We start from the raw sequence: 11,526 nt of genomic DNA, 5'->3' as shown, positions 1-11,526 counted from the left end.
CTGGTGAATCAGTACTCCTGGCTATAACCACACCATGAAGACATAAAACACACCGAGCAACTCTGTGAAAAGTTTGTTGAAAAGCATAACTCAGGGGATAAGTCAAGAAAACTTGAAAGTCCCTGAATATCTCTTGGAGTACAGTTAAATCCATGCTAAAGAAATGGAGGGAATGCAGCACATGCTTAAACCTGCCCTAGAGCAGGACGTCCTCCAAACCTGACTGACTGTGCAAAACAAAGAGTCGTGAATGATGCCACCAAGACCCCCTACGACTCCCCTGAAGGAGTGACAAGCTTTAGAAGCTGAGATGGGAGAGAGAGTAGATTATTTCACGTTCTTGTCAAAAAAAAAAAATGTAATTGATAATGATTCAGTGTTGAAGAGCAATGAAAGGAGAAAACTTCTAAGGGGGCGTGTAAACCTTATGTCTGCGTTGTATCTTGCAGGTGCTACTCGCTTTATCTTTTTCCTCATATATAAATATATATACTATAATTTGGCCCCCTGTGCTTCCTTTTCACTTAGATGACTTCACCGTTGCGCTGTGGTTGCTGAGCGATAAGGCTGATGACATCACATCGGGCCCTCATGCATGGCTGAGGGGCCACACTGGAGGAGTCACCTGCTTGGCCTTCAGTCCCGACGGTGAAAAGCTGCTGTCTGGTGGAAAAGATCAGGTACCTGTGCTTAGATAATGCACCAGTCAGCTGATTATGTTATCAATCGATCGATTATTGTGCTCTCACAGTTACCCAGAGGATTGATACCAGTGATTGTTTTCTTTAACCAAATCTCCAAACCTCAAAAACAGTAATTGAAAGGTATTAAAATAAAAGGAAGTGCAACACATCCTCACATTGGGAGTCATTAAATCTCAGCTGTTTTTTTATATGGGAAAATGACTAGCATGATTATCAAAATAGTTGCAGATTAATCAAATAATCATTTCAGCGTAGTTCAATTTCCAATCAAGACTCATATTTTGTGCTCCATAAATCTTCAGAGAATTGCAGTTTAGTGTTTTTTTTAACCTGGCACCTTTGTTGCTATTGTGGCTCTAGGTGTCACATTTACGTTACACTCTTCACCTCCGTTGTAGAGATTCAGGGAAATGACATTTAGCGGGGAGCGATTAGCATGAGCTTTGCAAGGAGACGATTTGTACACAAGTCATTTTAAACGTGTGTTTGTGTCTAAACAAAGGCAGGAATTACCTGAAAGGAATGACCATTTTTCTAACCATGTGGACTTTTACTTATTGCACGGAAGGCTGAGAGCTCAATCTGTCTTTTCTATCAGGTGATTTTTGAGAAGTGATGCTCCATCTGCAGCTTGACAATTTTTTGTCAAAGCAGCAGAATCAGAAGTTGTAGTTCTCTTTTCCAAGTCTGTCATCAACAGGTCTCGCTCTTTAGCAGCAACAGTTTCCCTCTTCAGTCGCAGCAGAGCAGTATGTGCAGGAACACTGCCAGATTCCTTATTTACGTCGCCTTCCAGGACATCCTGTCATCTTATTTGCTCTGTTTCCATCCCCACAGTGGAAGTCAAACTAGTTAGTAAACTGTGGGTGTGCAGATAAATATGCCAATGATTACTTCAACCAGCTAGTATCCATGAATAAAGGGAGGCCTGATACAGTTCGCAAAAATGTCTGTTCAAGGCAACAAATTCTTGTGTTTAACAGACTCGAAAACAATTGTTTAAAGTGTAGAAATTGCTTCTCTTTAGAAAGCTGCAGGGAGCTCATACTGATTGCTCACTCAATTCCCTGAATCTCTACAACAGAAGTGAAGAGTGCAAAGTTAGCGTGACCCACACAGTTACAATAATGGGGAAATACGCCAAGTTGAAATAAACAGACGTTCTCTTTTACATTTACAAAGTAACAAAGGTGGTCAGATAAATGTAGTGAAGTAAAAAAAAATGTCAAATTTACAAGTATAAAGTAGCATGAAAATGAATTTGTCAAATAAAATCCCTCAAAACTTCCCACATAGCAGTCACACAGCTGGACTGATCCTCTGGTGTTATCGATAAATGTTTGTTTCAGGCTCTGATGGTTTGGGACGTCACTGCATCGCCTCCTGCTCTGTCCAAGTCGCTCCCTCACTCTCATGGAGACTGGATCACCGGCTGCGTCTGGACTCCAAAATGCACGGTGAGTCTTCATTACCACAGAAATGTCAACCTCTGACATCATATCGACTATATTCACTGATATGTCTAAAAGGACTTGTCCCAATCATTCCGGCTTCCCTCTACATTGCAGATAAGCTCCTCAAACGATGGGAGACTTTGTTTGTGGGACCTTGAGGCAGGTCAGTGTCTCAAAGAAATCTCCTGGAAGAGTCCACTCTCGTCTGTCTGCGGTCTGGTGAGCGAATCATACGTCAGTCAGAGGATATTAAGCGTTTGTGTTGGTAGCTGCTGTGTCGGTGGAGTGAACGAGCTTCATAGATTGTGGACAGTATAGAGATTCAACAGTGGTACCTTCTGTTTTTGACCTGCTGTTTGGCGTTTCTGTGTGCAGGAGCAGTATGTGGTGGCCGGCTGTGCAGACGGAGCTCTGCACGTTTGGAACTGGGAGACAAGCATGGAAGTCTGCCACATCGCTGCCCACAAGAAACGCATCCACCACTGCTCCCTCCGCCCGACCCCAGGTACCGGCCCCGAGAAACCTCCTGGTTCACACACGTTTATTCACTTTGTGCAATATAATGAATTCTATTAGGATTTCATCTTTTAAAAGTTCTTGCTCTGTTTTTAAGGCAAGGACAAAGACGCCAAGCCAGAGGACATGACCGTGTTCACAGCGTCTGATGATGGAACAGTGCAGCTCTGGAAACCCTTTCAGGTCCGTCAGTCAAAGTCTCAAGACTCACAGCTCACATTAATGTCCAGGAGAGTTTACGGTCGTTGTTCTCGTCTCACCAGATTTATTCACTGATTGTGTCTGATGCAGGCAAAAACGGACTTCCACTGACTTTTTTTTTGTTTTAACTCGCTGTATGTTTTCATGTTCAGGTTGAACACTTCAGCACCTTCCAGGGTCACAGCGGTGCCATTCACAGAGTCGTTCCCAAGGGAGATGAAGAATTCCTGTCAGTTTCTGAAGACTGCTCACTGCGATGCTGGTCGTGGGCTACAGGTGAACCAGCTCGCCTCAGTCAGACCAGCGTGCACTGATGCTGCTCTTATGGAGAAGGTTAAACATCAGGACGCTGTGTTTAGCTTCAGCAGTGTGTCACACAGAAAGTTTCTTTGTACTGTTTTGTTTAACTGCAGACACTCACTGCTAATATTCACACAGTACTTTTTATATGCTTTAACCTTCTGAACCACAAAACGGACAGCTGGTTTGAAAGGCATGTAGAAGAATTGCCAAAATTACACATTTTTTTAGAGGAAGAAACAGTTAAAACAGACAGAACCTTTCATTTTCAACTTTCCAGCTTTAAATTGTAGTATATCATCAAAATCACTATATCCAATATGTCTTGTTCAAAAATCCACCAAAAATAAATTCTTCACTTTAACCAGATTCTGTACAAAACCAAAAATTCTGTGCTCCTAGGTGCAACAGGAAAGCCGTTCGTGACTCAGCTGCAACCAACAGTCGCATGTCAAAAATTCAGGGACTCCTCGGCTGAACTGCTTACACAGAGCAGATGGCATCAATACACACTTACAGATGTATATAAATCTGCTTGCAGTAATATTATAGTTCAGCTGTAATAGTGTAATTGACAATATATTAAATGTTTGGAAAGTAAGTAAAATAAAGTCTTAGCAATTTATAGTCATTATAAATAATAAAGAAAGGAAGAGCAGGAAGTGACAATGAGGCTGTGAGGCTTGTGTGTTGAACATTTTCTTCACACAAATGAAAAGTGACATTAAATACACACATAAAAAGACTATGTTTTACTCTTCACAGTATTTGTGTGCCATTAGATGCTTTTTTTTATTGGGGTAAATGCAACTGTTTGCTTCATGGTGGTGCATCCACATCCCAACACGATATCACGTTATCAGGCTCAAAGAGGAAAGCGATCTAGAGAACAGCTGAGTAGACGGCAGTTCGTTGAGCACAATGACAACATTTGATTTACCTGATGAACGTGACAGAGCATGTAAATGATAAAGAAAACTTTCCTGAGAGCATCTATTCAGTGTGCAGCTGTACTTTGTTTTTAAGATTGTGAATAGAATAGAATAGAACAGAATTCCTTTTATTTAATCCTGTCAGTGCGTAATACATAAATAAAAGGTGCATAAGGTTGTAGTTAAGTTGCTGGTAGGTACTCGGGTCCAGACAGTTAGTGTGAGTGTTCGGCAGAGTTCAGTTCTGTTATGGCTCTGGGGTAGAAGCTCAAATACAGCATGATTAATTGTACAACTCTGGTGTCCAAGTAAAGTCAAATTTATTCAAGAGATTAAAGATGCTTTTAGTGTCAGTGCAAATAAAAGCATAATGAAATTTCGTTGACAATCTCTTACACTAGCAACATGAGTGGGAATTGTTGGTAAATACACATAAATAAAATCTAATAAATACCAAAGTATACACACATTAGCAGCAGGAATGAATTATTAATGATACGATTCTGAACTAAAAGCACATTTAAAACAACAGGAGTTGACCCAAAGTGCTGTAAAATTATAAACCCTTGAGAACACAAAAACTAAAAAGACAAATATGAATAAAAAACACAATAAAATAAAGAAAGGTAACAGAAACAACCAATAAGAGATGAAGTCAGGGTGTCAAGTTTTTCCCAGAGCATCATGTTGGTCGACCTCAGTGCTCTAAATGGGGAATAAATACATGAGTTCTGCTAAATACGGAGAAGGCGTTCCATTTAGAAAACCGACCATGTCCTGTCTTTCCCCATCAGAGAGTCCACCGAGCCAGAGAGGCGCCGTCACAGCTTTGTGCGTCTCTCAGGACGACGACGTGGTTCTGGCTGGCTATGAGTCGGGTTTGCTGGAGCTGTGGCAGAACTACGCGGTGATCGGCCACAAGCAGGTGAGGAAACGCACCCCAGCAGTGATTTAAGCGTGTGCGTCGTCGTCATGTGTGTGCGTGTTCATCTTGTCGTCCCTCTGTTTGCGTGCCAGCCGTCCAACAGCCCCATCACAGCCGTCTGCTCGATGCCCGACCACCAGTTCGCCGTCAGCTACCTGAAGTCTTTGTCTGTGGACGTGTGGAAGCTGGTGTGGAGTAAACAACTAGGCACAGCCAGGTAAACAACAACAAAAACAACCCAATGCGAAGCTGCATACAGGACGTAAACACTGTTCTTTGGTGAAGAAACTCTTATTTCATCCTTTTCTGCAGTATTCCTGCCTCATTTTACAAATCTGTGATCAATGCTTAATTACTTATATACTTAATAAGTCGTGTAAACATCACAGTTAATGGCTTGAACTAAAGAAGACACTTTGACCATTAAACGGCCTAAATTACAAAACATTGTATACCATTGAAAGCATTGTAATATTTAATATTTGTGATATTTAATTAAATATTTCTATGCTATATATTGCAGATTATTTTTTAGTTGTAAAAAGAACATGTTTAAATGGCATGAAGCGAGGTTTAACACTTTGATTTACACACATTGCACTCAGTTGTAAATAAAAGGGGTTTGAAAGATGCTTTTAGCTACAAAATTTTTATAGATTTCTGATGCAGGTTCAGCAGAATGCAGCAACCAAACACATTAAAACCCGCTGCATGTCACTTCTACCGAATAAAACTAAAAATGGCAGCAAACATTTGCAAGGAAGTGTTAACTTTAAACCACAAAGTCCGATATTCTGTTTATGCTTTTAATAAGGAGCTTCATTCCTTTCTGATGGGATGATTTGGTGTTTAGGTTTAACGGCATCTTATCGAACTTTAATCAAATTTTAAATCGTTTAAAAGACACAACACATTTTTTTTAACTTGAATTTAATTCGTAAGAACTAAAAATTCACGTTTTCTATTTTGCTTTTTAACAACAAAAATGATAACTGAAATAATCATCACTAATTTAAAAAAAGAAGAAGAAGAAGAAGAAGAAGGGCACCGTAAAAGATTTCAGAAGACATTTGTTGGACTCAAAGTTCAAGCTCTTAGAATCCACCTCTTGTTCAGAACAGCGCCTCAGAGTCTGCAAATTCTGATGCTATTCAAATTTAGCCAAATACTACGAAGGGAAGCTAAGAAGTGTACTAGAGTTAAATAAAACCTGATCCTCTGTTATGCAATGTCTGGATCCTAAAAGTCTGGGAACTAAAATCCTGTAGCAAGTCCTATATGTTTTATGTAATACAGATTAATGCAATAATGGTATTTAATCTATATCATAGTCACATGCCGTCCTTTCATTCCACTTTCTTTCACCTTCTTCTTCCCCAATCCTTAAATTTTCTTTTTTTTCCCCCAGAGATTTCTACACTACTTTTGTATAAGGACAGATTTTTTTTTAATGCATCCAAAACTTCAGAAACATGACAGCAGCTGGAATCTGATGAACTGACGTTGTGTTATAATCGCTCCACGTTGCGTGAATCGCTGAAGTTAATATTGTTATTTGATTCAAATACACATATTAAACCCAATTATGAGTTGTGCTGAGTTTTAGAGCATCAACAGGGGAGTTTCAAAGAAAGTGCTGTGAGTTTAATTCTGCATAACAACAAATCCTTCTTTACTGTGTGTTTCTGCTGCTCGCAGTCTGGTGAAGACGTCGACCCTCAAAGTGTCGGAGCCGGTGGTTCGGCTCATCTACTGCTCAACGCTGATCTGTATTTCCCACAATGGAGTCATAAAGGACCCGTCATGTCAAGTCACTTGGAGGGGTGAAGTCAACAAGTACGTGGACATTTCTGTTTCATCTTGTTTTAATCGATTATTGTCCAAGTTAATTGCAGCAGGTCTTGAGTTTTGTCTGTGAGTCTAGTTTCTGTTGTTATTAGAGATACAGGAAAGTGAATAGAGGCCAGCCAGCTTATAGTCAAAGTGACCAAAACTTCTGAAGTGTTTTACATTGAGACTTGAGATAATTCATGGCTCCAGTGTGCTGGTGAACATGTGTATTTCATGTAAAATGTAACTAACAGGACCACATCTTGTTGTATTGATACCATAGACTGGCTCAGTTCTATACATGTTTACTTTTGTGTCTTATCCACTGAGAGGTGTTCTTTTTAGAGTAACCCTAAAAGCGCCTCGCGTCTCTTTCAGTTGGAGCAGTCAAGTCCTCATTCGGGGGTTTGTTCGTAACGACGACAAAAGTTGTTGGCTGGTGGGCGCACAAGGGAGCGACGTAACCATCGGCTTCTTTGTGAGTTTTACTCGGCATTTCATTGGTGTCGTCAGTGCTGCACGTTAAGCAAACTTTATTCACCATCATTTTCAACTGGATTTGCTCTTTAGAGCTGCAAAAAGTTAGATGAAGAATGTAAGGCGACTTTAAAGATGTCAATAAGATATGTACTTTCTTTATTATTGCAAAGCGTCCTGCATTAAGAAAAAACAGTTTTCCCCTTCTGCTGTGTCCTGCAGCTCATCTTCATTCAGAGCTAATTCAGTCTCCTGTCCTGCAGCACAGACTTCATAGTTTATATAATATATAATAGAATAGTTTAAAACGAATTACTACTGACAGCATTGTCCTGTTTCTTTGCAGTTTGTCATGGGCCCCGGTACTCTTGAATATTCAAGCTTCTGCTCACTGGTCTTGAAGCACGAGGGGGAGGAGGAGGAGGAGGAGGAGGAGACGAAGAAGAAAAAGAAAAAGGGAAGCCTGGTGACGGCCGCAACTGTGGACAACGGTACAAGCACAGCTGGAGCATTTTCTGTATCGGTTACTATTTGGATTATGTTCACAACAAAGGAAAATTTTGGTCTCAGAAAATGAGCGTCACACTCGACTAATTGTCAATACAGTGTCATAAAATTACCTGTTCAAGACGTCCTAAATGTCATGTATGAACAAATGACTGGCTGGAACTGGGAAACGTTTTGCATTTTGCTGTAAAACTGACAAAAGCCTTTATTTAATCCGCAGAGGGGAAATGTTCAGTTTTACAGCTGCAGTGTCAGAACATCAGTAGCTGCTGACGTTGTACAGATTCTTCCATGTTTGGAAATTCGGGTATTGAATGTGGAAAATATTGATATTACACAGATTCTCCTGGAAGTAGAAAATACTGATATTGCTCAGAATCTTGTTCATGTAGAGAACTTGATAATGTGCAGAGTTTTTCTATTGAACGATCAACTGATGGCTCTAGTCGTGGTGTTGTGAAGTATAACAACAGTGACTAAAATGACAGCTACGATGATGCTTTTTCGTTTGTTCTTTATATTTTAGTGAATGTGCGATGTGTTGTCTGTCTTTCAGACTTTGTGGTGTGTGGAGACGTGAAGGGCAACATGTGGTTCAATCAGCCTCCACAGCTTTTGTCCTGGAGCGACATGAAGCTGGTGAGAGCCGAGAGACTCAACCCTGAAACTTAATACGAGATATCAGTGTTTAACTGAAGGGGGGAAAAACAAGAACGTTTTCTGCAAGCAGTAAACTGTATTGCTGTATGTTTTCATATTTTACATTTACAGGTTTGTGAACTTTAACCCTCATTGTACGAACTTTTGATCATATCTCACAGGTGCTTTATTCCACCATTGCAATTTTTCATGGCTTTGTTTGCAAATCATTTTGTTCCTAGTCTCTGTATGTCATTAGTTTATGTTTTAATTAGTGCTTTTTAAAAATATACCAATGTATTAAGGTTATGAAGGACCCTAGTCAACAGCACCCACTTGTTCATATGCAGTTTTAATAGATGGAATGAATTCATGTTTGCCGTAGAGACCTAATTTAAAGAGTTTTGTGTTGTCAGGACAGTTGAGTCACTGTGTCGGTAATGTAAAGAAATTAATACTGCTGTTCCTAAACTAAGATGTTGTTTAAACTATTATCCATCCATCCATTATCTATACACCACTTAGTCCTCACTGGGGTCATGGGGGGCTGGAGTCTATCCCAGCTGACTTAGGGTGAAGGCAGGGGACACCCTGGACAGGTCACCAGTCTATCACAGGGCTACACTTAGAGACAGACAACCAAGCACACTCACATTCACACCTACGGACAATTTAGAATCACCAATTAACCTCAACATGTTTTTGGACTGTGTGGGAGGAAGCTGGAGAACCCGGAGAGAACCCACGCTGCACGGGGAGAACATGGAGACTCCACGCAGAAAGATCCCGGGTGTCCTCACCGGGATGCGAACTGGCGACCTTTTTGCTGCGAGGCAACGATGCTAACCACCGAGCCACCTTTAATTTCCAAATGTTACTTAACTAACAATGTTTTGGGAAAAGGTGGTTAAGTTTTGCTGGAATATTTGATACTAATTTTTTTCTTGGGTATCCAAAGGGACCCCAGTAAGCAGCACTTTTGTATTAAATATGATGGTAGGATGAGAGTTCAAAAGAAGGTTGCAATTAATGGTCAATTAAGTTCACATAATGTCATTAAATAACAAAAAAAAAGTCAGAGAACTCAAGGTGACATCTTGACACAACTTAAACATACAAGTGTAAAGAAGTGATGATTCTCCCATTTTAGAGGAAACCAGCATGAGTGCAGTTTTTGCTTTGAAAAATGGCTTTTACAACCATTTAATTGTCATATTTGTTGAAAAATGGGTTCTTTATTGAATGTAAACCTTTATTTGAATCTGAGATAAGAAAGCAGCCGTGTGCCAGTATTTCTCATGTGGCAGGACATAAAAACAAGCGTCATAAATAACTGTCAGTGGTTTTATTGACGATGATGTTTTATCTTCAGGCTCACAGCGAGAGGATCACTGAGCTGAGAGTCACCAAAACCACCATCATCTCGGCCTCCTACGACCGGACGGTGAAGCTGTGGGACAGAAACACTAAGAAACAGGTGCGTTTTAGTCTTCAAGGATAAATTTGGTCTTTCTAACTTATGTTGCGCTTGTGTTTGAAGTCCAGTAAATCTTATTCCTCTGACGTACACTGGAGGTTATTTTGAGTTTGTCCTGCAAACACTGCTGCTGCCTGAAATACTTAACAGAGCAACAAACGCGTGTTAATCCACAGCTAAAAATAGTCCCCAACACTTGTTTACAGTGATGTCTGTTCAATGAAATTAAAGTGAAATTTTGTATTTGTGACTAAAATATTTTGTCCTCAGTAGGAATAACTGGGTTGCCACATACAGAATCCTTTTTATTGAATTTATCCTCCCTCCTCTTCACTCTCTCTTGCTGCCTTTCTTCCTTCAGGTGGGAATGTTTGTTTGTGGAGGTCCGGTTCTGAGTTTGGAGGTGAATCCAAGAAACCCCACTGAGCTGATCTGCGCTGACGGAGAAGGAAAAGTCTACTTTCTCTCCTGGAAAGAATAACCCTCTCCATGTTATGCACTTCAATTATCAAGATTTAAGAATCGCACTTAAACGCTGCACTAACCAAAGATTGTCTGGGATGTTCTCTTTTTCTTTGCTTCAAATACACGCAATGTGCAATAAATTGTCTGAAAAAGAAGAAGCTGAAATATTTACAGAGATGAGTGTTTATGTAATAACACTCCGCTTTATGTTTACACGTGCCTTTGATTTAGATTAGTAACAAGCAAGTCTAGAAAATAAGGAGACTTGAATATATGATCAGTTAAAGTTTGTATGTGCTGGATTTATTAATGAGCTCTTTAATGATTGTGATGAGTGAAAAGAAGAATATGGAACACTAGAATGGGTTTGGAAAACACTATATTCGCCTTTTTTTTCTTGCATTAAATGCTGTTCAAATCATCTCTTTGTTGTCGTTTGTTTAAATATTTTAACCAACTCAGATCTTATTTCTGACGTTTTTTATTTCTGTATGTTAAATAAGTATTAACCAGATTTCAAATAATTAAGAGCTGATAGGTTTTATTAAATAAAAGCTAATTTGCAAATAGATTTTTTTTTTCAAAATTTGCTTCAATCGTGTAAAGTAAATCTGTGAGAGAAAGTGTACCAGCAGCTAATACTTTTACAACTCTTGTTATCTGCACTGAGTTGACATTACTGTTGACAATCAACCACAGCAAAGTGCAATAAAGTATGTTCAGTAAATAAAACAGCAGGAAGTGTTACAAATTTTTAATTATTTATCCATAAATGAATAAAAATATAAATCTTTATGAGATCATAAAAAAAATCATAATATATTTCAAAGCATCTCTTTTGCCTGCAGACTAAACACCAACATGTTGCTATTGTGTTGTATTTGTTTGGTCTAATGTAGTCAGTCAGGGTACAAGGGGACAGGGTCTGCAGGGACTAGAAAAGTGCTTTTAAATGTACATAAAAAAAAAAAAAGTTGTTTTCTACATGTATGTGAGTTTGTGTTAGATAATATTTTGGCAGTTTTCCAGCACTGTCTCAAGGTTTTTGAGGTAAGATGATAAATATCGATCACTCAATCAGACTATTTATATAACAGCT

General features: G+C 39.4%; 1 protein-coding gene across 1 annotated transcript in view; it reads left to right on the top strand.

Annotated features, from left to right (window-relative positions):
* The window catches only part of tep1 (telomerase-associated protein 1), a 41,479-nt gene extending 30,631 nt beyond the window's left edge, over positions 1-10,848 (top strand). The window contains exons 42-55 of the mRNA XM_008299238.1: positions 529-680; positions 2,054-2,161; positions 2,273-2,377; positions 2,534-2,663; positions 2,772-2,857; positions 3,028-3,151; positions 4,902-5,032; positions 5,125-5,249; positions 6,731-6,868; positions 7,241-7,340; positions 7,686-7,830; positions 8,403-8,485; positions 9,858-9,962; positions 10,324-10,848. Of these exons, the coding sequence (XP_008297460.1) occupies positions 529-680; positions 2,054-2,161; positions 2,273-2,377; positions 2,534-2,663; positions 2,772-2,857; positions 3,028-3,151; positions 4,902-5,032; positions 5,125-5,249; positions 6,731-6,868; positions 7,241-7,340; positions 7,686-7,830; positions 8,403-8,485; positions 9,858-9,962; positions 10,324-10,443 (1,652 nt within the window). The 3' untranslated portion in view covers positions 10,444-10,848. The remainder of the gene's footprint in view (positions 1-528; positions 681-2,053; positions 2,162-2,272; positions 2,378-2,533; positions 2,664-2,771; positions 2,858-3,027; positions 3,152-4,901; positions 5,033-5,124; positions 5,250-6,730; positions 6,869-7,240; positions 7,341-7,685; positions 7,831-8,402; positions 8,486-9,857; positions 9,963-10,323) is intronic.
* Positions 10,849-11,526: the final 678 nt, after the last annotated feature.

This window comes from Stegastes partitus, unplaced genomic scaffold (genome assembly GCF_000690725.1).
Source record: "Stegastes partitus isolate 25-593 unplaced genomic scaffold, Stegastes_partitus-1.0.2 Scaffold1394, whole genome shotgun sequence".
Classification (NCBI taxonomy): Eukaryota; Metazoa; Chordata; class Actinopteri; family Pomacentridae; genus Stegastes; species Stegastes partitus.
The sequence above is the reverse complement of the archived record's forward strand: the minus strand, read 5'-3'. Positions and strand labels throughout refer to the sequence as shown.